The sequence below is a fragment of the Panthera onca genome, chromosome A2, assembly GCF_046562875.1.
Source record: "Panthera onca isolate mPanOnc1 chromosome A2, mPanOnc1 haplotype 2, whole genome shotgun sequence".
In the NCBI taxonomy this organism is placed as follows: Eukaryota; Metazoa; Chordata; class Mammalia; order Carnivora; family Felidae; genus Panthera; species Panthera onca.
This window is the reverse complement of record NC_138340.1, coordinates 125,194,376-125,220,588: the sequence shown is the minus strand read 5'-3', so window position 1 is coordinate 125,220,588 and position 26,213 is coordinate 125,194,376. Positions and strand designations below refer to the sequence as shown.

Here is a 26,213-nt window from a genome sequence, read left to right as displayed (position 1 = left end):
TGTAACAAATCACCACAAGCTTCATGGTTTAAACCAGCATAAATGCACTTTCTTACACTTCTAGAGACTAGAAGTCCATAATCAGTTACACTGGGTCAAAAATTAAGGTGTTGGCAGGGCCACCCTCCCTCCACAAGCCCCAGAGGAGAATCCATTCCTTGCCTCTTTCAGCTGAAAGTGGCTGCCAGTATTCTTTGACTCGTGGCCACACCAATCTCATCTCTGAGTCTATGGTTACAATGGCTCTTCTGTTTGTCAAATCTCCCCCCTTCCCTTTAATAAAGGATATATGTAATTACACTTGAACTCATCAAGATAATCCAGAATAATCTCCCCATTTCAAATTCCTGGACTTAATTACATCTGCAGAGTCCTTTTTTGCCATATAAGGTAATATATATAGGTTTCAGGGATTAGAATTTGGATTTGGGGGTGCCATTTTTCAACCTACCACAATTAACAACCAAGCAGGAAGGAAAAAAAAACATGTAAGTAAAAAAATTAACACAGAAAGATTAAAATGAGGTGACTTAAATAACACCAAACACTATTTGTCTCAATAAATATAAATGACTTAACCTCCTTGACTAAAACAAAGACTATGTACAAAACCCTTCCACAAATCTAACTGTATACTGTGTTGAAAATAAGCCTCTCAGTCCAAATTATTATCAAAGTTTAAAAATAGAGTGATGGCCAAAGGCATAGGAAAAACTAAAATCAAAAGAAGGCATTTACTACAATACTACTATTTGACAAATTAAATTCAAAGCAAACTGTACTACATGGGACAAAGGGATTATTTTTATTGATACAATACATAATGATGACAGAATATTAATAAACTTATGTGTAACAAGTAACATAATACTAAATATGCATAACTAAAATGTTCAAAGACTTACCAAGTATAAAACACAATAATACATAGAAATAATTAAACACATTTTAAAAATAATACACATTATTGTAAAATATCTAGGCAACATTTCAAAAATTGATCATAAAATAAACTACCAAGAAAAAAAATCCCTCAATAGATTTCAAAATTATACAATTTATATAATTTGCATATTTAAAACAACAAGCAATAAAAACTGAAATCAGTATCATGTTATTTTTTTTTAAATACCACTTGGAAATTTAAACACCCTTGTAATTAACTTGAGTCAAGAAGGAAATCAAAGTACAATTATAGTCAATTCATAAATGTCAACAATGAAAATTCTACACATCAACAACATATGGGATACCATTTGGATAACAGATGGCAGATTGAGGACATATGTCTGAATTCTCACTACCCCACCCCTCTATTCTGACAAAAATGACCTAGGAAATATAAAACCAAAGAAAATCTTGCACAGAAGTTGAGACTTAAATGCAGCAAACTTAGAAAAATTTTATTTAGAAAAATACCAGATTGGATTCATGTAAAGGAGGATCCCTGGATTGACTTAAAAAATTAATATACTTTATTTTTTAGAGCAATTTTAGATTCATAGAAAAAAGGATAGTTTCCACCTCCATCCCCAACTTTTCCCCATTATTAACATCTTAAGTGTGGTCCATTTGTTAAATTTGATGATCCAGTATCAATACATTACCATTAAAGTCCATACTTGTGTTGTATAGTTCTATGGGTTTTGACAAATGAATAATGTCCCCTATCAATGATTCATACAGAAAAGCTTCACTGTCCTAAAAATGCCTTGTACTTTACCTAGTCTATCTTGCCAAATCCTTAGCAACCACTGATATTTTTACTGTCTCCATAGTTTCCCTTTTCCAGAACATCATATAGTTATCATACTTCTGTAGCCTTTTCAGACTGACTTCTTTTACTTAGCAAAGTTCATGTAAGATTCCCCCATGACTTTTCATGGCTTGATAGCCCATTATGTTTTATTGTTAAATAGTATTCCATGATATGGAAGTACCAAAGTTGTTTTTTTTTTATCCATTCAGCATTTGAGGAACATCTTACTACCAATTTTTGACAATTATGAATAAAGTTGCTATAACATTCTTGTGCAAGTTTGTGTGAACATAAGCCATAAACTCAATTGGATATATATCTAGGAGCACAATTGCTATCTTCCATGATAAGAGTAGTTTCTCTTTGTTTTTAATCTTTATGTCCTTATTTTGAGAGAGTGTGTGTGTGCAAGCAGGGGAGGGGGAAACAGAGAGAGAAAGAGAGAGAAAGGAAGAATCCCAAGCAGGCTCCACACTGTCAGCACAGAGCCTGACACGGGATTTGATCCCGTGATGCTGGGATCATGATCTGAGTCGAAATAAAGAGTTGGACATTTAAGTAACTGAGGCACCCACGTGTCCCAAGAGTATTTTCAATTTTTTAAGAAACTGCCAAAATATCTTCCAAAATGGCTGTACCCTTTTGCACTCCTACAAACAGCACTAGCATTTTGTATCATCAGTTGTTTGGATTTTAGTCATTCTAATAAGTATGTAGTGCTTTCTCATTTTAATTTGCAATTCCCTAATGCCATATAATGTTTCTTTTCATATGCTTGTTCATTATCTATATATCTTCTCTGGTTAGCTGTCTGTTCAGATAGTTGGCCTATTTTTAAGTGGGCTGTTTCCTTACTGTTGAGTTTTAAGAGGTCTGTGTGTGTGTGTGTGTGTGTGTGTGTGTGTGTGTGTGTATACATTTTTTTAGAGAGAGAGTGAAGGGAGGAAGGGGCGGGGGGGGGGAGAGAGAGAGAGAGAGAGAGAGAGAGAGAGAGAGAGAGAATCTTAAGCAGGCTCCACACTCAGCACAGAGCCTAACACAGGGCTTGATCCCATGACCTTGGGATCCTGACCTAAACGAAAATCAAGAGTCCCATGCTCAACCAACTGAGCCCCACCTAGGCATCCAGGTCTGGTAGAGTTTGGATACAAATTCTTTATCAAGTATGTGTTTTGCAAACATTTTTTTTCTCATTCTGTGCCTTGTCTTTTCTGTCTCTTAACAGTGTCTTTTGCAGAGAAATTTGAAATTTTCATAAAATCAAACTTTTCATTTTTTTTTCTTTCTTGGGTTGTGCTTTTGGTGTTATACCTAAAAAGTCATTGAGAAATCCTAAGTACCCTAGCTTCTCTCCTATGTTTTCTTCTAGTAGTTTTATAGCATGCATATTTCATTCAAGTCTATGATCCATATTGAGTTAGTTTTTCTGAAAGGTGTAAGGTTTGTAGTTAGATGATTATTATTTTTTTAATGTGGATATCCCATGACTCTAGCAGTATTTCTTGAAGAGGCTGTTTTTTCTCCATTGAACTGTCTTTGCTCCTTTGTCAAAGATCAGTTGACTTGTTGTGTGCATTTGTTTCTGGGCCTCTGTTCTGTTCCACTGATCTATTTGTTGATTCTTTTGCGAATATCATGCTGTCTTGATTTAGCTGTAGCTTTATAGTAAGTCTTGAAATCAGATAGTATCAGTCTTTCATTTGTGTTCTTCAGTATTGTGTTGGCTATTCTGTGTCTTTCACCTTTCCACATAAATTTTAGAGTTTGTCTATATCTATAAAATAACTTGGTGAGCTTTTTATTGGGATTGCATTGAATTTATAAATTGGAGTAGAATTGACATCTTAATAATAGTGACACTTCCTTTCTGTGAACATAGAACAGCTATCCATTTATTTGGATATTCTTTGATTTCTTTGATCAAGTATTGTAGTTTTCTTCATACTGATCTTGCACGTATTTTATTAGATTTATACGTAAGCTTTCATATTTTTGGTGCTAACATAAATGGTATTGTGTTTTTCATTTTAAATTCAAATTGCTTATTGCTGGCATATAAAAGCACAATTGACTTTTGTTTACTAATCTTATATTCTGTAATCTTGTTATTTTCACTTAATAAGCCCATAGGTTCTCTGTGGTTTTGTTTGGTTTTGTTTTTTGTCAATTCTTTCAGATTGTCTGCATAGACAATCTTTTCATATGTGAACAAAGATATTATTTCACCTTTCCTGATCTGTATACCTTTTATTTATTTTTCTTGTCCTGTTGAGTTAGTGGGACTTCAGTATGATGCTGAATAGGAGTAGTGAGAGTGAACATCCTTGCTTTGCTCTCAATCTTATGAAAGAAGCATCCAGTTTCTCACCATTAAGTATGAGGTTAGCTGTAGCTTTTTGTAGATGTTCTTGTATCAAGTTCAGGAAATTTTCCTCCATGAAGAGTTTACTGAGAGTTTTTATCATGAATCGATATTGGATTTTATCAAATGATTTTTTGGTATTTATTGAAATGATCATATACATTTTCTTCTTTGTCTTTTGAGATAATGGATTACATCAATTGATTTTCAAATGTCGAACCAGCTTTTTATACATGGAATAAATTCCACTTGACCGTGGTATGTAGTTCTTTTTATAAATACTTTGATTCAATTGCTAGTATTTGTTGATAATTTTTACATTTATTTTCACAAGAAATATAGGTCTATAGTTTTCCTTTCCAGTAATTCTTTTGTCTGTTTTTGATGTTAGGATAATGCTGGACTCACAGAATGAGTTAGGAAACATTCCCTTTGCTTCTGTGTTCTAGAAAAATTAGCAACTTATTGGTATAATTTCTTCCTTAAATATTTGGTAGAATTCACCAGTAAACCCATCTAGGCCTGGTGCTTTATTTCTCGGAAGATTATTAATTATTAATTAAATTTGTTTCATAGATATAGGCCTACTCATCTTGTCTATTTTTCCTTATATGAGTTTTGGTAGATTGTGTCTTTCAAGGATTTGGTCCATTTCAAGTAAATTACCAAAGTTTCAGGCATATAGTTCATAACATTCCTTTATTATCCTTTTAAAATCTATAGGATCAGTAGTAATTAACCCTCTTTCATTTTTAATATTAACAATTTGTGCCAACCCTCTTCTTTTGTTTACTGTCACTAGAAGTTTATCAATTTTATTCTCTCTCCAAAGAACCAGCTTATAGTTTCATTGATTTTCACTGTTGATTTACTGTTTTCAATTTTAGTAATTTCTGCTCTAGTTTTTATCATTTAAAAAATTCTACTTGCTTTAGGTATACATTGTCTGTTTTCCCTAGTTTCCTAAGGTAGAAGATTAGATTATTAATTTTAGGTCTTTTTTCTTGACTAATACAAGAATTTAATGCTATAAATTTCTCCAAAAGCACTGTTTTTATTGTCCTACAAATTATGATAAGTTGTATTTTCATGTTTAATTTGACCCACATGTTACCTAGAGTGGGTCTAATCCTCCAGAACATTGAGATTGGCCAGCTATCCTTCTGTTACTCATTTCTGGTTTAATTCTAATTTGGTCTGAGAGCATACTTTTGCTATTTCCACTCTTTTACATTGTTAAGGTGTATTTTATGGTCCAGGATGTAATTTCCCTTGGTGAATGTTCCATGTGAGTTTGATAAGAATAAGTATTCTGCCTTGTTGGATGAAGTGTTGTGTAAATGCCAATTAGGTCAATTTGATAGATAGTTTAGTTTACTTCAACTGAGAGCTATTTAGTTCAACTATATCCCTGCTTCTAACACTAAGTATTGGCATAATTTATTTCTCAGCAATTGCCACAGTAAGCAATTGATAACATTTATCTACAAGGAAGCAAAATTTTTTCAATAAGGAATTAAAATATGTTTTAAAAAATAACCCCTGAGAAAATACCAGTTCCAGATGGTAATCGGGGGTCTTTCACATCTACTAAACTTTCAAGATTATATTCAGAACACAGAAGATTTTTATTTTATTTATTCTTTTAAAATTTATTGATTTATTTTGAGAGTGTGAGGGAGGGGCAGAGAGAGAGAGAGAGAGAAAGAGAGAGAGAGAGAATCACAGGCACGCTCTGCACCATCAACATGGAGCCTGAGGCAGGGCCAAACTCACGAACTATGAGATCATGACCTGAGCAGAAATCAAAAGTTGGACTCTTAACTGACTGAGCCACCCAGGCACCCCAAAGATTTTTAATTGTAACTATTCTCTATTCATTATCTGAAGATGGAGTAACTCTATTTCCAAGGTCTGAAAATGATAGAATAAATGAAAATCGTAGATGAATATAGATATGAAGATTCTTAAAAACCCTACTAGCAAGTGGAATACTGTGGGATAAGGTTTTCCAGAAATGTACTCTACATCTCTAGAGCTACAATAATTTAGATCCTGAATATGGGCATCAAAATAAAAATTATTAATGGAAAATAATTTTAAGAGCTCAGAAACAGAACACATCAGTTCTAACGCCAGTTATGAAACAGTTCATTCTTTCTGTATTAGTTGAAGTGCCTTAATCCATAGTATGTACATATATGGTATATTAACAATATAATATATGTATATGGTAAATATGTAATATTTTGTACCATCTATTTTATGCATATATATTTGCATTAGTAATTTTTACATTAAAGTATATTCAACAGGCAAAGTATAAATGTCTTTAATCTAAAAATAGATATTAGCAATAATTAAGGAAAAGCACGTATCCCAGGGATGCCTGGGTGGCTCAGTCAGTTAAGCATCCAACTCTTGATTTTCAGCTCATGTCATGATCTTACAGTTCATGAGATTGAGCCCCAAGTGTGGCTCTGTGCTGATAGCATGGAGCCTGCTTGGGATTCTCTCTCTCTCTCTCTCTCTCTCTCTCTCTCAAAATAAATAAATATTAAAAAAAAAAAACCCAAGTATCCCAGTTATAAAAAAATTGAAAAGGATAGTAGGCAATTTAAATAAGAAGAAATTCAAACGCCAATAGATATTTTTAAAAGTCCAATTTAGGTGGTAATACAGGCACCACAAGTTAAAACAACTAGAGATGATACCTATTTTCTGACAATCTGTCACAGTTTTTCAAAAAGAACAGTAGCCAGTGTTGTGTTAGTTTCAGGAGGAAAAAATTAAAGGAACCAAAACCAAAAAACAAACAAAAAAAGAACTTTGAATGTTTGTATCCCACCAAAATTCATATGAATCCTAATGCCCAGTGTGATGATGGTAGGAGGTGAGGCCTTTGGGAGGTGGTTAGGTTATGAGGGTGGAGCCCTCATGAATGAGTGGGATTAGTGCCCTTATAAACAAGGCCTGGCAGAGCTCCCTCATTCCGTCTGCCATGAGAAGTCTGTAACCTGGAGGAGGGCCCTCACCTGACAATTGCTGGCACACTGATCTTGAACTTCCAGCCTCCAGAACTGTGAGAAATGAATGTTTGTTGTTTTTATAAGACCCTTACTCTGTGGTATTTTTACAGTAGCCTGAATGGACCAAGAAAGCCAGAATATGTCAAAGTCCTTCATATTTACCGCCCCCCCCAATTTAAAATGTGAATATTTATGTTCTCATTAATGCTTATTTATGTTTGCTTTATATATTAATTATTTTTAGCAAAAAAAAAAATTTAAAAATCTTACCAATTTGGCTTATCCTTCCAACTAGGAGTAAGTGATAAGTTTGTTGTGTGGGAGTGTTGAGTTCTATATTATTTTCCTTGTGAAGACTCCAAAAACTACTTGTCACTTTGCCTCATTTTTTTTTTTTTAATTTTTTTTTTAACGTTTATTTATTTTTGAGACAGAGAGAGACAGAGCATGAACGGGGGAGGAGCAGAGAGAGAGGGAGACACAGAATCGGAAGCAGGCTCCAGGCTCTGAGCCATCAGCCCAGGGCCCGACGCGGGGCTCGAACCCGCCGACCGCGAGATCGAGATGGTGACTTGAGCCGAAGTCGGACGCTTAACCGACTGAGCCACCCAGGCGCCCTGCCTCATATTTTTAAAGGGCTACATACCTGCAGATAGCGGACCACTCGGCAAACGAGATCAGGTGCCATAAAATCTCCAGTGAATCGCCAAATGATATCTGTCAAGATGTTAACCAGTCCTGTGAAAGAGTCTAACAAAAACATGCAAGTGGTTAACTTTAGTCTCTTTCAAATTTCCAGCCTTGCCACAATAGAAATGAATTCCTAGGGAGATTTTTTTTTTCCTTCTGATTTATCAGGTGGCCATTAAGGAAAAGTAAGGCAAGGCAGGAGTTCATTGACTTTTATTATTAGGTCTTGTTACCACTCAGATGTAACCACCTTGGAAGGATTTTGGTAATGACTAAAATGATTTTGGTAACCATACAGTTGACCTTTTAAGTCACAGAAGAGGAGCTTTAAGGGGGTTTAGATCTGTACCAAAATAAGGACTGTGTGAGGATCGATAAGGGAAAAATTGAGAAAAGGAAAATATTTATCTTTAAGAAGCCCCTCAAAATCCCTCTTCTTGTACCCACTGTTTTATAATGTCGACCTCTTGTTACCTCCCTACCAGCAATGACAGCACTCCACTTTCACTCCAGGTTTCTTTTCTTTCTTCTCCTTTCCCCTTTCAACATCTATGCCTGGAAAAAATCAAGTGCATGATCTATCAATTTCATTAACTTAATTGGCTAAACAACAGAGGAACTGAGGCCAAGATTTGAGACCAAAGTCAGAGATTTTAGGCTCCTGTGGTTATCTTTACTCATTTCTGTACTTAGATTGAAAGTTGTGTAGATATCTATATCAGAAATGGTAAAATATATGTCTAGAAGCTCCCTCTCACCCTTCCATGACATATCACTAATTGATCATGTGATCCAGAATCATTCTCGAAACAGTGCTATAGGGATTCTCTGCTAATTGATGGATAGGGCTGGTACTTAAAACAGGATAAGTAAGAATTCATTGACTTAGAGTCACTCCCTTGGAACATGGGATATAACACTCTGTCAAAGACCCAAGAGGCAAGGCAAATTCATTGCCAGGGTAGCTCTTAGAAGTCTGGAGAAAGTGTTGGTCTTTCCTAGGCAAAAGAGAAATGCCTGAGTTGCCCCGGCAGACAGTAGAAAAAATAAAAATAAAAAGGCCAAGTAAAGTGTGCATGCTATAATGGATATATTATGTAAAGCCAGAAGACCCACCAGAGAATTATATTCCATGGAAGGACTCAGAAGACACATCACTCATCAAGAATGTACTGGTGAGAGGAGCACCTGCATTACAAAGAAGCTTCCAACTATGCTAGAGTGGATGTAGGAAAGGTGGTCATAGAGCCTGGTCTTATTATACATGGTAAGGCTGCACTGTAATAATTCTCCTAGTCCTTCCCCAAAGGAACCTATGGTCACTTATTTGTGTGACTGTACACTGGGGAAAGAAGAATATACAGACATTTTGAGTACTGAGGCACAGGCTCTATGTTAACATGATACCTAGAGACCTGAAGTGTCATTTTGGCCCGACTAGAAGAGTGGAATCTTTGGGGCCAGGTAACAAATAGAATCCTAGTTGAAATGGAATGGTTCACTAGATCTGCAGACCCTCCATTATTCATTTCCCCATTCCCTGAATGTTTAATTTATACTAATATACTTAGCATTTGGAATAACTCCATATCTGCTTCCTCATAATAGTGGCAGACAGCAAGACTACTCATTGGACAACATGATGAATTACCCCTTATCATGGCCAATCTAGCTACTGCTGTATTTGAATGTCTTTGAATTACCAACAGTGGAGATCAACACTGAGCCCCAGTATGACACTATTTCTTAAGAAGACCAACCAGCTACTTTGTGACAAGCTGACTACATTGGACCCTTCAATATTGCAAGTGTCAGCTGTCCATCTTCCCAGCGTATACTTATTCTGGGTATGAACATGCTTTCCCTGACCTCTGAGTTGTAGTCAACACCATTCACCAATCTCTAGAGGATTTCTGATTGCCCAGCTAGAATGGAATCCCGCATAACACAGTATCTGATCAGGAAACCCACTTCATTGTAAAGGGGATATAGGCTTGCACCATGGATCATAGAATCTATTTGTGTCACACAGTGCACCACCCAGCACAGCTGTCTTTCTGGAGCACTGGGATGCACTAGTAAAGGCACAAAGTGCCAGCTTAGTGGCAATACTCTGAAAGCATGGAATCCCATCCTCCAAAATGCTGCGTATGCATTAAATCAGAGCTCTCTTTATGGTGCTGTGTCACTAACAGGAGATATACATATGAGAACCAAAGGGTAGAGGTGGGAATGGTCACACTGCATATTACTCCCAGTGAACCCCTGGGGGAGCACTGTGTATACGTCTCTGCTCTGCAGGCTGGAGGTCCTAGTCCCAAAAGGAAGTTGCAAACCTGCCGGGGGTCATAGCAAGGGTCCACTAGAACTGAAAGTGATGGCTGACACGAAGACACTTCGGACTCGTTTGTCCAGGGACTAGCAGTCAAGAAGAGAAGTCACAGCTGTGGTCAGGGTAATTGGCTGTGATCAGCTGATGAGGCAGAGCTGGGTTTATACAGTGAAGGAAGAGAAGAGGATGGGTAGAACACAGGTAATTTACTCATTATTTTATGATTGACTGGAGATAATGAGTGAATGGGGCTAGATGTGCTAAGCATATTGCAGCAGGCTCTCAGTGTAGGGTTGTGCAGATTTTTGAGGCTGTAGACTGCTCTGTCCTGCTGTGGTGGGAGGGTGCGTGGGGGCTGAAATCGAGGCTTTAGTATGGTCATGAAGACACACACCCTGGCTTCAGGCTGCACAAAGATAAAGCAAGTGTCAACTCTGTCCTGCATGACATACGAACTATACCCTCTACGAAACTGTTCAGATCAACATTCTAATCCTGCCTTTGTTGAGAAACACTGCCAGGTTTTATGGGAGAGAATCTGTGGTTTCTGTGCATTTCTGCTCAGACAGAAGAGTGGGCAGAACCTTACTTAGAAGTGAAGGGTATCCATTTGGTTGAGTTCAGGCTCTCGGAAAGCTGAACAGCTAAACCACAAAAGAAACTCCTATTTTGGAGTAGGCCGCTCATGATTTCATTTCCAATGGTTTATTTTTATTACTGTGTTTCTGTTAAAGAGGAGTAACAAAAACTGAAAATGGCACTGTCACTTGGTTAATTACTTCTGTGCATGCTGGAGAATGAGAACAGAAGGGAGGCTAGCATCCAGAGCAGGGGATGGCATATAGTAGGTGCTCAGAACGTATTTGTCAAATAAATTATCTCTATGGTTTGGAAAAGGCATTTATGGCTTTTTAAAAATTAAACTTGGGTTCCTGGGTGGTTCAGTCAGGTGAGCATCTGACTCCTGATTTCAGCTCAGGTCATCATCTCACAGTGGGTGAGATCGAGCCCCACATGGGGCTCTGCACTGACAGCATGGAGCCTGCTAGGGATTCTCTCTCTCCAGCTCTCTCTACCCCTTCCCCACTCACACTCTTTCTCTCTCTCTCTCTCTCTCTCTCTCTCAAAATAAACATTTTTTAAAATAAATAAAATCAATTTTTATTTTGAAATAATTAAAGACTCACAAGATGTTGCAAAAATAGCACAGAGGGTCGTCACGTACCCATCACCCAGCTTCCCCCCATGGTGACAGCTCATGTAACTAGAGTCGGCTTCATTGTTCAAAGGAGAATTATGACTCTCAATCCAGGTTTCTGTACAACACGGAGCATGATCCTAAGGAATGTTACTAAGCAGTCACTATATCTTTGTCAATATTTTAAGTATTTAAAGTATCTCAAGATTTTTTAATCTAACAAAAAACTATAAATTCCTCATTTGAGAGATAGGCAAACTTCGTGTGATTAAAATGTTTTCTAAGATTGTGTAACAAGTTACAGCTAAAGTCAGACTTGTAACCCAGACTGGATGTTAGTGTCTAGTCTTCACCACACTGTTTTTTTTCTCCTCTCCCCTCCCCTCCCCTCCCCTCCCCTCCCCTCCCCTCCTCTCCCCGCTCCCTCCCTTCCCAATTCTTGTTCTATCTGTTCTCCTTTAATCCCTAGACCAATATACAGGCACAATTCTTCCTCCCATGCCCTCATTCCCTGTCCTGGTTGCCCTGATTTTTCTCTCAGCCTCCTCTATTTGTAAGGTCACTCCACCCATAGGATTTGCTTCTATACCTTTAGAGAACTGTGATGGTAAATCTTCCTTTTCAGGATCTGTATTGTAAACAAGATAAAGGCTGAGCTCCCAACTTAGTGTAAAGACTTGCTAAGACTTACGTCTTGCTAAGTAACCACCTGGCATTTTTATATTGAACACCATAGTGATCACACATTCATGTTTTCAGACATTCATTCCGTCTTCTTGAAATTGCCTTGTTCCATTTGTCAGTCTGTTGAATTATTATTTACCTTTCAATATCTAGCTGACATGTCCTCTTTTTTCCAGGAGCTTCCTTTGACCATTCACAAGGTAGGGTCTGTCATGTAAGGTATTGGGCCCTCCCAGTCTTATGCCTGTCTGTCTTTTCCTTTTTGTTTCTCTGTAGGTGACAATTAGAGCATGGACAAGCACATGGGAACTACAACAAATTGTCAAAGATTAGAGAAATCAGAGAAGTTCTGAGAAGGTCAGATTTGAGAAACATCTTGAGAGTTGTGGGTTATGACCTGATTAATAGAAATCTCATGAAGGGTTTCCTGGCAGGAATGGACTGGATGTATGAGTGGATTGGGCCAATTGAAGTTCCTTGGATATTCTCTTTTGTTTTACATATTCTTTTTTTTTTTTAGTTTATTTATTTATTTTTGAGAGAGAGAGAGAGAGAGAGAGAGAGCGAGCGTGGAAGGGGCAGGTAAAGAGGGAGAGAGAGAGAATCCCAAGCAGGTTCTGCACCTTCAGTGCAGAGCCAGATGTGGGGCTGGAACTCACAAACCGTGAGATCGTGACTTGAGCTGAAGTTGGACACTCAACAGACTGAGCCACCCAGGCACCCCTACGTATTCTTTAAATAAAGAATAATGGGGAAAATCCCTAAACTTATGTTTTTCTGAACTGAAGTGATACATTAACAATTATATTGTACCCCCAGTAACATTTCTTTTTTTCTCCTGGAGCTCAGTCTTTAATGAGCCCATATCTAGGAGTAGACTATCAGTGAAGCCTGGGCCACAGCATTTGCTGCTATTAAGCAAATGCTGCTGGATCTGATCGGTAAAAAGCTATTTAGTTACCTAAGTAATTGAATACATTGCAAATAAACCTTTCTTACGTGGTAATTAACAGGACCTTGGGAACAAAGGGTGCACTTTAAAAGTCTTAATCACTTCCCCACTATTACTCCTGTTTCTTGAAATTTCTTCAGTGAGAGATCCTAGGAAGCTGAAATACTCAGAAAAGCCAAAACAGGCTCCCTGCAGGCATTACTGCCCCTTTGATGGCTTCTTGCAAGTATGAGTGTGGGTTCCCAGTTGGAGCACAGATATGGGTGGAGTGGGGAGAAATCAAGAAAGAGGGGACACCTGAACTGAACCCTGAAGGGTCAATATGAAGGGGTCGCATGGAAAGGGGGTGAAGGACACTGATTCTAGACAGGGATGACACCATGAGCAAAGTTGTGGTGAGAAAAAGTGAGGTAAGAGATTCCGTGGCTTGTGTATATGAAACAACATCAGTTTGTAGTTGCTGAAGTCTGAAGTAGGAGCTTCCAAGTGGCACGAAATGGGGCTGCAGAGACAAGAGTTGGGCCATTTAGGGTCTCCGGTGCCAGTTAAAGGAACTCTTGCGCTTTTTCCCCTGTGTACTGTGGGAGCAATTGAATGTTGATGTGTTCAAACACCTGTTTCAAATAGATTTCTTTAGTTACTGTTGGGGGATCAATTTGGGAGGTCCAGTGCTACATTTTACACTACACTTGTTAGGGAAATGTGCAAAAGTTCAGGAAAGAGATAAGTAGTACCTGGGGTATGTCAAATAGGAATTGAGATATAGAGAAGGATGCAGATTTGAGGTATACTTCATAAGGTAAAATTAGAAGGACTTGGGGACTGAGTGATAGATGTTTTAAATGGGAGGCAGAGAGAGAAGTCTACACTGTATTATGGGTCCTGGCTTGGGTGTTCGTGGGAGATGGTGGTGCCTCTTGAGAATACGGGAGGATAATAAGTTCATTATATTTGGGTCGTTCCCAGTTTTTGGCAATTCCACATAAAGCTGTTACGAACATCTACGTATAAGATTTTGTGTGAATGTAAGTTTTCTTTTCCCTGGGGTAAACACCCAGGAGTGAGATTGTTGGGCTATAAGGCCCTAGCTTCAATTTGCATTTTCCTACTGGTTACCGATGTTGTTGTTATGGTCACTTGCAACCCCTATGCCTCAAATTCCTCTTTGAGTGTTCATTGATGGTGGGAGCTGGGGCGTGGGGTGTTCTAATAATCCATTCTCTCCCCTCATCTGCATCTGCATTCCTGTAACACTGCTGCCTCTTGTTGCTCAGTGCTTGCTAAGCTGCTGGCTGGAGGGTTCTACTTTGCCTGAGCTCAGCCTCTAATATCCACCTGTGCATCTGGGCCATGGGGTTGGGAACTTCTCAGCACTCCAGTTGCTTCTCCACCATGACTGTCGAACTTCTGCTTTATATCTATGTGGTGAGTCTTGTGTGGGAGAGTTTTATGCCCTTCCCCTAGCAGTAGGTGACTTCTCATGGAATTGGTGTGGTACCCGGGGCCAGCCATTGTATGCCCCCATCCCCAAGAGTTGAGGGTTTTTTATTGTTTGTTTCTGTGTATTCCCCTGTGCTCTGGGGCAACAGTGTTTGGTCACACAGTGGCCTAAGGTTTTTGTTGAGAGGTAACTGGGCAGGAGGGCATGATTTCATACCTTTCCTGAAGGCATAAACCAAACCCTCATGTATACCTTCACACTGTCTCTGTAACAACTCCTCAGTTCTGCCACTGTAGAGTGGAAGCAGCCATAGACTGTCCTCTAACTGAACAAACATAGCTGTGTCCCAATAATAACTTTGTTTATAAAAATAGGCTGCAGGCTGGATTTGGTGGGAGGGCTACAGTTTTCCTCCCCCTCCCCCCCCCCCCCCCCCCCCCACCTCCTGCTCTACAGTATAAACTACAAATCGTCCTACTGTGACTTTTGGAGCCTTCCTGCCTACCTCTTAGGTCTGATCTTTTCTGGTCCTATTACAAATTCATACCATAAGGGAAACTCTTTCAACCAGCAGTTATACTGACAGCTGGTTAATTGATCAAAACGTTGGTTAAAAAAAGGAAGCACACACACAACACCATCTTAAAACATTTTTATATAAAACATTAATGTGCATGTATTTATCCATTTCTTTAATGTAGGGCCAAGAGTTTTATTTGATTTTATGCATCATCTTTCTTTTGTGTGCAGAAAATACATCCATAATGCATCTTTTATGATTTCCAGTTTTGTTTTCTTTAAATTGGAAAACTTGAGATACCAGCGAAGCAATTTGAGGCAGAATCTCATTGTAGAGATTTTTATAATCCTTTTTCATTCTTTTATAGTTACATTCCCTGTGCTTAATTCTATTGCTTCTTTTAGTGACTCAGGAAAAAAAAAAAAGTCTTTGCAATGTATCCAACTTAATTTTCCCAGAAACAACCCTTTCATGTTGTTTATGTCCATTATATAGTTTCAATAATGAGAACAACTGGCATAAACTGGTTTGGGAACAGACCCCTGTGACTCCTATAACCTAAGTAGTGGGAGCAGAAATGGACAGCTTCTTAGGGACTATCCTGCTAGTCGTGGGTGCTAGTTAGTCAGGGTGTGTGAAGGATGGAGACTGTTGGTTAGTCCAGTAAAGCATAAAGAAGATGCAGCCAACAGACCTTCTATGGGAGACCCTTACTGTTCCTTGACCATTCCTGGCCATTCACTCTGCCAGCCCCTTTCTTCATGTTGCTCTCTTCGCTTGGGAGTTTCTTTATGCACCTCTGCTTAAGGATATCCTAACTCCTCTGGGTTTAGTTCAAGGTTACCACCTTTATGAAGCCTTTTCTACATACTGGGATTGGTTGATTACCTCCCCTGGGCCTCTCCCTAGCTTACCATCAAAGTACCATAACACATGAACACATTTATTTTTTGTATTTTTCTCTAATTTTGTTATGAGATATAAAGATTTTTTTTAATGTGCCATCATGTCTCCAGACCCTAACATCTTCTTATTACATGGTAAGAGCGTGGTAACTTTCTGGTAAATGAATGGCGATATTATCACTGTTGTTGCTTGATTGGCCGCCTCAGCAGATGTGGTTTCACAGAGCAGACTGAGTCCCATTAACTGTGTCCTTCAAAGTAATGTAATGATTACTTAAGGTAATCATTACTTAAGGTAATGATTTTGGAGTCAAGATGCTGGAAGGAGGAATGTGGTTGGAAATTTTGATCCCCAAGAAGAATTCTAAAAGAGCTCTCTAGATTCTGAGATCTCTGCTAGATGGTAAGCTCCTGATTAGTAGTGGCTGTGCCTCACTCATGTTTATAGCCTCATCTTTTTTCAGGGTGTCTTGTGAGATACTCAGTACTTGCAAGATAAAGGAGGAAATGGCCAACTGAACAGATTTGCAAAGCTCTTGAAAATGCAAGGCCGCTAGTGAGGGATTCACCTACATAGAGAATGAGTTGAAGCACCATTTCTTAGGTTCTCCTTGCTCTCAGCTGATGTTCATATTTTCCCTTACAAAGCAGGACTACAGGAATAATGAACACGTAGCAAGCCGAGTAACTTTTTTTGGCAAATGAGTAGCACATGAGCATTTGTCGCACTGGATAACAGGACTACTGAATACAAACAATTTTAACAATGACTTTGACATTTCTGACAACGTAAGGTTATTTTAGCTTCAGCTATGGTGTTATGGATGAGAGGTGCTTTGGTTTTCCTGGAGGACACTGTAGATGGCAATGTCAACAGTGAATCTCCAGGGTATACAACGCTTCCAGCTCAACTCAACGTCTCTGGTGTGGTTGTTTGTTTTGTTTTTAAAGCAAGGGAGGTGGTAATTGCTTGTGGTTGCACATGAAAGCGTTTTTGATATTGCTAAGAGTCCTTCTCTTTCTCTTTCTCTCTCTCTTTTTTTTAACAACCAAATGCTTAAGGACTCTCTAAATGGAATGAGATTTGAAGACTTTATGTAAAAACTTGTTTATTGATGGAATTTGCATTACCCAACCTGTCAGGTACTTAACTGCCAATTAAAATTATTTCTCAAAAAGGTAAGTTCTTGTGTTTCTAAGTTTTAGACTCATTTTGCAATACTAATATGATCCTGGCACTGTGCCCTTCACCAAGATTAAGTACAGGCTGAGCTTAATGGCCCAAACTGTCAACTCCCCAGCTCTTTATTAATCCTGGGAAAGTGGCCCGCACCTCAGTCATTACTGCTCAATTAGGTAAATAACCATCACATCCATTCTCATCAGACCACTCTCTTCACAGAAAGCTGTTCCTGAGATTTTCAGTTAGTCTTAATAAGTCATGAATGTCGCTAGTGCCTCCCTTTTTCCATTGGTCCACTGAACAAATAAAAATCATGTGCCTGATTAAAGGAACACAAGTCATCCTAAAACCTATTGTCTGCTTCCATTGTGTGCAAAGGCAAGAATCTCAACACTTGAGGCCAACTGGCCAGTGTGGGTCATTGGTATTGCTGGGTGGTGAAGAACTCTTATATTCATATGTGTAAACATCAGGTTCAGCAAGAGCATACGTTTCCTTGAAGTGAGGACAAATAAGGCACTGAGTCACTGCCATTTCTCCTCCTCACTCCACTTTAGGGAGAAACTTCTGGAGGCATGACAGTACATCATCACCATTGCACAACGTGAGGATCAAACTGACTCTGGGTGTAAATACAAGACATGGACAACTTGTTTCCTCCTTTACTGAGAGTTTGCTTTCCTAGTAAGAATGTTCTTCCATCCATCCCATCAATGGTCTTGCATTTTTAAAAATCCAAGAGAAGGGGAGGAGTTCCATTTGCAGTTATCCAACAGAAGAATTCTTTTAATGGGTTTTTTTTCTTTGCAGTTCTTGCCCAAAGGCAGCTGAGTTGCAGCAGTTTGGCGCGAAAGTCGTAAATTGTAATAAGAAATATTTGGTTCTCATTTCATCCTGCTGCAAAAAAGGGGCAGACTTACACATAAGGAGGTGAGGCAGACATGGAGACAGGCTGCTCACATCCCTCTTGAAGAAAAACCTCACTGTCCAACTGTGGAGAGTGTGGTTTTCTGGCATCCTCCAGCTGTTAGATTCCTCGGGGTCTGTCCCAGCTTCCTAGTTGAGATCACTCTATTAGTAGTACAATCTCTGCCAAGGACTGGGCAAGGTGTGAGTAGAAGGGTCTAGTCATTTCCATCCAGCATGGGAGTCCTACAGTGAGCTGGTAGAAACTGTAAGGTTGTCATCATATTCCAATGGGTCCTCTTATAATCTTTCTTCTTCCCTTTATAGATGTTATATCCCCTCTAATTTTTGCATGCTTAATTCTGTTTCAGCATCTGTCTCCCAAAGAACTCAACATGCAACAGGAGATAGGGCAGGAAGAGATGCATGACCATTCATTGTCTAGAGAGAGTCTTTAAAGGCTGCCTCTGCATAACCTAAGATCTTAGCTCCTAGCCCAGTCCCGAGCTCCTACCCAATTTTCTGGAAGATAGTTTTCTGAAAAAAATTGATAAATAGGAGGCTCAGCCTTTGTTTAAACTTGATCTATAGTAAAGACCGTCTATGTTATTTTCTATAATGCATGCTTGTTAATTTATCTAGTTAATTTACTACATTTGGCATCCACTATGAAGACAGTGTTAATTAAATTAACTGATTGGCTCACAAGGTGAATACAACCAAGCCAATACTTGAGAGAATAGAACACCAAGAAATACTAGTTGTGATGAAGGTTCGGAGATAGGGCCATTGTTTTGCTGAACAGCAAATATGCTGTTTATGGGGCAATTCTTTGTTGGGCTAGACCGTACTGTGCACTGCAGAAAATGTGGCATCCCTGGATTGTGTGATAGTTCCAAATGCCCAAGCATTTCTAAATGCCCCAGGACTGCCTCCAGTTGAGAATCACTTACAAGGCAAGCTGAGGTGTTCAAGGTCAGAGTTATCGAAAAGAGTCTGAGCTGTGGCATAATATATTGGGGCAAAAATGAGTTGTCTGTGTTGAGTGGGGAATGGAGCCAAAGCTCACAGGGGACAGAAGATAGGAGCAAGCATGCAGAGGAAGGGAGCAGAACCAAATCACAGGGCCAGAAGAAAGCTGGAGGATTTGGGCCACAGTTGGTCACTAGAATAGCACAGTGAGATGAGAGCAATGCCTAGCCTAGTGGGTGATTGATTAAGGCAGAAACAGGGATCAGCCTGGGAATAAGAGAGCTGCCTGGGCTTCAGAGCTAGTACTCATACACTGGACACCCTACTGCCTTGGACTGTTAGTTCCAGTGCATTTTATAAGGCCTTGGCCTCATCTTTCTAAGTGACATTCCCTTTTCCCCAAAAATAGCTGAGTCTGGGCAGAGGGTGGAGACAAATTTTTGGCTGACCGCCTTTGGCGTTGCGTGAGGGATTTAACATATGTTAGTTTAAGGGCACCTGGGTGGCTCAGTCGGTTAAGCGTCCGACTCTGGCTCAGGTAGTGATCTCATGGTTCGTGGGTTCGAGCCCACATAGGGCTCTGTGCTGGCAGCTCGGAGCCTGGAGCCTGCTTCAGATTCTGTGTCTCCCACTCTCTCTGCCCCTCCCCCACTTGCATTCTGTCTCTCCCTCTCGAAAATAAACATTAAAAAATTTAACATGCATTAGTTTATTTAATGCAGTGTTTGTATAAGTGTATCTGAGCCAAACTCTCTACCCTACACATAAATAGAATCAGTGACCATTGAGAGTCTGCATTCAAGTTTGGGTTCAGTGAAATTTGGAGTGTAAATTGGACTTTTATAGATTTCTAATTGAATAGAATAATTCTAATTAGATGAAATGATTGCGTCTAAGGTTCAGGACGACTATAGACACTCAGAAAAATCACAGAATCTTAGAGAAGCTGGGACACTATCACTGAACCAACATACGGACTTCTGCATGTGATAAGGATTAACCTCCATCAACAGTGGAGACCAGGTCAGGCATAATTTACACATAATCTCTTTCCGTCACCGTAATTGTCCAAAGGAAGGCAATAATATAATTTCTGTATCTTGTGGTCATTATGCAGATTAAATTGAGTAAAGCACACAAAGCATGTATCTCGGTGCCGGTCACAAAGGAGGCTTTGAATGCATGGTCCCTGCTCTGCTCACTTCCCCAAGAGAGAAATGAAGTGATAAGAATTTAAGTAACATGTTGAAAGCCACACAAATGATAAGCACATGAGCCAGGACTCACACCCAGGTACTTAGATCCTGCCACTTGATTTTGTAGAGCTTTCAAACTAAGAATGGTTTTTCAAATGTTTTAATAATTGAACAACATTACAAGAGTGAAAACATTTTGTGGCACATGAAAATGATATGAAATTCAAATCACAGTATCCACAAGGTTATTGGAACACAGCCATGCCCATTTGCTCACATATTGTCCATGGCTGCTTTCCTGCTACACCAGCAGAACTCGGTGACTGAGACAGAGATCATATGGCCCCCCAAAGCCTAAAATGTTTAGATAAAGCTGGCCGACCCTTACTGCAGACCTTAGACCCCTGATCTTTCCTTTATTCCCAAGTGCTGGTGGATCCAGATTGCTTGTGACTTTGCCAAATTTTTCTGGCATTCTTGGGGAATTTTCAAACTGCCAGACAGGTTGCACTGAAGGGCTCCCTGCTGGCTTACATAGGAGAGTTTTGAAGGTACCAGATGGGAGCAGATTCCTTCCTTTCATCTTAACAAAAATCCAATCTCACTCTCTTTCATCTTCAAAGGATTTGATTAATGAGGACACAAAGGCAGGAGAGAGAACAACTCCTACTCTTGCACTGGGCCAGGCTGCCAGCTGGAGCTGCTGCCGTTGAGCCCCACCTCCCCACTGTCTGACAGGTCCCCGAACCCCCAGCCCTGCCCAGCGGACGTGGAGGCTGACTGCGCAAGCTCCGGAGGCAGGGACCTGCTTTGTGTTGGCTTCTCCACTCACGGGCACTATGGTTTGGGGCAAGTCATGCAACCTCCATCAGGGTCAGTTTCCACAGGTCTACAATAGGAGTAATGAAAACATCCATAGCGCAGGCAATTTGTAGGATTAAATGAGAAAATACATGTAAATAGTTCTTCGTTTGTTTGTTTTGCGAAGAGTTGGCTGAGTAAACATTCAGTAAATAGGAACCATTATTAGTATTTTTTTTTTTTTCTGCCTACTTGTCAGCAGAGAAGAAGCTAATTTTCTGATCCCAGCTAAAATGGCCTGGGAAGTATTTTTAAAACATTTTTTAGAGTAACACCAGCACACAATACACAATTCAAGCAGTACAAATAATAAAAATAGATGTCTCACAGTGTTCAAGGCAGCACTATTCATAATAGCTTTAAACTGGAAATTACCCAAATGGCCATCACGAGTAGAATGGAGAAATAAATTGTGCTATATTCATACAGTGGAGCCATTCAATAAAGAGTGTGAAGGGTCTACAATATGTGCAACAATGTTGACGAATCTCTTGAACAGAATGCTGTGCCAAAGGAGCCACACATAAAACGCATGCCTACTGTAAGGCTTCATCTGGAATATACAATAAGGGGAAGCTCTCCTCTGCTTCTGGGATTACCCTTGGCGGAGGTGAGGGGTGGGGGCTAGAAGATGGTGGAAGGAGATCGGGGGAAACCAGCGGTGCTCTGTTTCTTGATTTGGGTTCTGGTTACATAGGTATACTCAGTTTGTGAACATTCATTAAACTGATGTTGGTAATGTGTGCACAGGATTAAACTTCATATTTCAATATGAAGAATAAAAACTAAAAATAAGAAAGCCACCTTCCACCTACTCTTGACTTCCACTCACTCAACTCCGTCCTTAGAAGCAGCAAGTGTTACCATCAAACAGAATCGCCAGAGCTGGTCACTGAATGTACAAGAACGTGTCTGCATGGGTAGATTGTGGGTCTTTCGTTCTTTCTTTGGATTTCCTGAGAGGAAGTTTTTGTGTTATTTTATAACATCTTTATTTTTAGAGCAGTTTTAGGGTCACAGCAAAATTAAGCAGGAGTACAATGAATTGCCATATACCCCCTGCCCTCACATATGCACAGCCTCCCCCATTATGAACGTCACCCACTGGAGTGGTACATTTGTTACCATTAATGAAAATACTGACGCATCATAATCACCTAAAGTCTATGGTTTACATTAGGATTTTCTCTTGATGATGTATGTCCCAGGATCTTGGGCCAATATATAATAAAATGGAACCAGCATTATAGATAGCATCACACAGAGTATATTCATTGCCCTAAAAATCCTGTCTGAAAGCAAGTTTTGATGTGCCTAGCCCTATGTCCAGTTGACCAGCTGTTACAGAAAACAGACCTCAGGAGAAGGAATGAGAGCAGAGGGGTTGGGAAGGCGCTCGGATGTTGGGTAACCCTCCTGGCCCTGGCAAGATTTCTGCAAATGTTGGTTGAACTGTCAAAGTGAATTTAAGGGCTTCAACGTGGCTGGGCCTTTTTCTTCGTGTTGGGTTGTTGTCACCTCATGCCTTCTTTGTGTCTCAAACTCCAGTTATCATTTTGGGCAGCCCTGTTCGCACGCCTATTCCTGATGAGCACTAGGCCCGATCTGTGATTCTGAATAACATCCATCTTCTCTCATTCTGAAGCTGTAACGGTGTCTGACAACAGGAAGGGATATTTGAAATCAGGCCACCATGAAATCCCTGGGAAGACATCCTCGTATTTCTGGACTTTTTATTCTGTCTTACCTTCCCCACTGGTGACTTTCTCTTGCACTTTTGGCAGCATCAACAACCCCAGATGTTGTCACCCTTTAAGACCCACTGCAAGGGTTACCTCTGCATGGAGTTCCCCCCATGTGCCCCTGGAGGGCAGACTCTGACTTGTACCATTTCATCTAGTATTCCTTTAAGTGATCATCAGTCTATAATTATTGATTGCTGCCCACTAGGCTTCACATACCATATCATGTGCTAGACATCCCCCGAGGAAGAGAACCCCATCCCTGTCCTCAACTTGCTCACATTCTGGTGTCAAAGGGAGTCATGTAAAATAATTTAACACGTTTTTGCATGGTATCTGTACAAAGGATGGGGTGACCGATCAGCTCTGCTAGGGTAGGAGCCCAGAGGACAAGGTAGGCTTCACCGAGGTGCCCCTTGAGCTTTGTATCTCAAAGACTGAGCAGTGCTTTGCTAGACGGATGACAGCAAGAGAGCAGCATGCATGACGGCATGGAAGTATGAAGCACCCATCGCCATTCATCGTTTAGGGTGTCATTTTATTTACTAGTCTTTCCAACTGGACTGTGACAGACTCATGGATGAGACTCATAACAGCCTTCTCTACTCCCCTAGTCAAGTTCTAGACACTAAAATTAGATGGAAACAAAAGATTAAGGGCAAACCCAGGAAGAGTCTTCTTAAAAGATTTAACTAAGGGCCTGAATTTTACATGTTCAGCAAATCTCCATTTTTAGTGTGCAGACTTCTCATCAGACTTGGAATACAAAGGAAACCTTCTACAGAGATGAAACTGAACTTCAATTGGAGCAGGTTTTATAATCAGGGTCAAACTGTGATTAGCATCTTGTCACCTCTGTACTTTCTGCTTTATTCTACATCCCATGCCTGGGTCCCCAGGGCTTGCTTCTCCAGGTCTCAGGAGGATATGAATTATTTTGAGTGTAACTGGGTCTGGCCTGTGACATAGTCCTTGTTTGCCACTTAATTGCTCTGTGACCTTGGGCAACTTACTTAGACACCTTGGGTCTTTGTTGCTACCTTATAAAACTGAGATAAGTAGGGGCACCTGGGTGGCTCAGTCGGTTGAGCGTCCGACTTCAGCTCAGGTCATGATCTCGCAGCTCGTGAGTTAGAGCCTCGCGTTGGGCTCTGTGCTGACAGCTCAGAGCCTGGAGCCTGTTTCAGATTCGTCTCCCTTTCTCTCTGTCCCAACACACTGGCATTCTGTCTCTGTCTCTCTCAAAAATAAATAAACATTAAAAAAAATTAAAAAAAAAAAACGAGATAAGTATACATACTTACTTTGTCAAGATTAAATATCATAAGTGTTTGGAACATAGCAATAATGTAAGCTTTTCCTTCTTTTCTTCTCCTTACTTTCCTTTCTATCCCCTTCCCTCTTTCCTTAGCAGGATTGAGAAGAAATTTGGGGAAGAGAGAGCCTAGGAGTCAGACAATGAAGAGACTCTGAGCAGCTGATGGAGACTTCGGGAGAGGTAAATGGATGGGTAGAGAGAAATTTTAAGACACTTTTCGGGGTTTCTTACAATTTATCCCCACGGATAAATGCCATTGCATCTGAGAGGTTTCCTTTCTTTTTTTTTTTTTTATTTTTTATTTCTTCAATATATGAAATTTATTGTCAAATTGGTTTCCATACAACACCCAGTGCTCATCCCAAAAGGTGCCCTCCTCAATACCCATCACCCACCCCCCATCAACCCTCAGTTTGTTCTCAGTTTTTAAGAGTCTCTTATGCTTTGGCTCTCTCCCACTCTAACCTCTTTTTTTTTTTTTTTCCTTCCCCTCCCCCATGGGTTTCTGTTAAGTTTCTCAGGATCCACATAAGAGCGAAACCACATGGTATCTGTCTTTCTCTGTATGGTTTATTTCACTTAGCATCACACTCTCCAGTTCCATCCACGTTGCTACAAAGGGCCATATTTCATTCTTTCTCATTGCCACGTAGTACTCCATTGTGTATATAAACCACAATTTCTTTATCCATTCATCAGTTGAAGGACATTTAGGCTCTTTCCATAATTTGGCTATTGTTGAAAGTGCTGCTATAAACATTGGGGTACAAGTGCCCCTATGCATCAGCACTCCTGTATCCCTTGGGTAAATTCCTAGCAGTGCTATTGCTGGGTCATAGGGTAGGTCTATTTTTAATTTTCTGAGGAACCTCCACACTGTTTTCCAGAGTGGCTGCACCAGTTTGCATTCCCACCAACAGTGCAAGAGGGTTCCCGTTTCTCCACATCCTGAGAGGTTTCCTTTAAGACTGAAGTTGGATGCTTCTTTGGAGCACGACATCAGGCTGAGACTGGCCACAAGGGGGCTCAGCTTTGTTGGGGTTGCATACTGTGCAGAGGAGGGATGGGATATTATTTATCTAGAAGTTTCAAGGTCACACTCTTGACCTTAGTGTGTGCCTGTCAGGCATTCCTTTAAGGGCTGTCACCTGGGAAAAACATTCAACTTGAGACTAATATGTGGCTGGCTAAGGGCCTTTTCTCAGTAATATCTTGGAGCTTTGAAGTAGCTTATCCCCATTATTAGAGGGGATTATGCAAAGATCCTCCATCCATTTGACAGGGATTCAGGCGCAGTGGATGCAATGACCCAAGCTGTGTCTCCCGGACCTGTGTCTATGATTCCATAATGACTCGCCAGGACCCCTCTCTATGTCACCCACCCCACCCCCAGGCACGAGAGTCCCAACACCCCAGTTACTCTTCCCCACTCTCGCCCCCATTTCAGCCCACCAGAAGTAAAGGGCTCTCCATTGCAAACAAATCTAACTGACAGCTAATTTTCCAGGGCTAATGGTTGAAGCCACTTACGCTCTCCACAGTACTTTCATTTTAATGGGGGCATCAAACCTTGGCCCAGGAGGGACTCTTTAATGGAGGGATTCCAGGCAGTGTGGAATGCGGACAGGAGCAGAATGGGCTGGCCGCTTGCCCAAGGTCACACAGCAAGGTGGAGGCAGAGCTGTAAATAAAGCCCAGCCACCTCAACTCCCAATCTCACACTGCTGCCCCAGCCTGAGGCTGCCTCTTTTGGTCACCAAGGGGACTTCCGGCCCTGTTCTTAAACTGTGTTAGTGACTGCGCCCAGGCCTGAGTGTGAAGAGTGTGATGTGAGACCCAAACAATCCTCCCCCACTGCCAGAACCCAGCATGAAGAATAGGAGTGTGGAGGAGGCTTGATCAATAGATATTATGCAAATGCCTAGAGCAATAACATTCCCTTCCATTACCAAGCTAACAGTCCCAATAAAGAGCGTGCCTGGATTCTGACAGTTTTATTTTTCCTGGTTTGTCTGACGGAAACCAGGGTCTGACTGATGCCCACATGAAAGCATAAAAGGTACATGACTGGCAGAGGCCCAATTCCTTTTTCTCTGAAATAGAGGCCCTTGCACCATGAGCTTGCAACAGCCTGGCTCTGTGCACATCAATTATGTTCTCTGG

At 40.3% G+C, this 26,213-nt stretch overlaps 1 protein-coding gene across 1 annotated transcript in view; it reads right to left on the bottom strand.

The window, feature by feature from the left end:
* Window positions 1–26,213, bottom strand: part of NPSR1 (neuropeptide S receptor 1) — a 161,002-nt gene that overhangs the window by 48,793 nt on the left and 85,996 nt on the right. Inside the window, exon 3 of the mRNA XM_060632868.3 lies at window positions 7,797–7,900. Within this exon, the coding sequence (XP_060488851.3) occupies window positions 7,797–7,900 (104 nt within the window). The remainder of the gene's footprint in view (window positions 1–7,796; window positions 7,901–26,213) is intronic.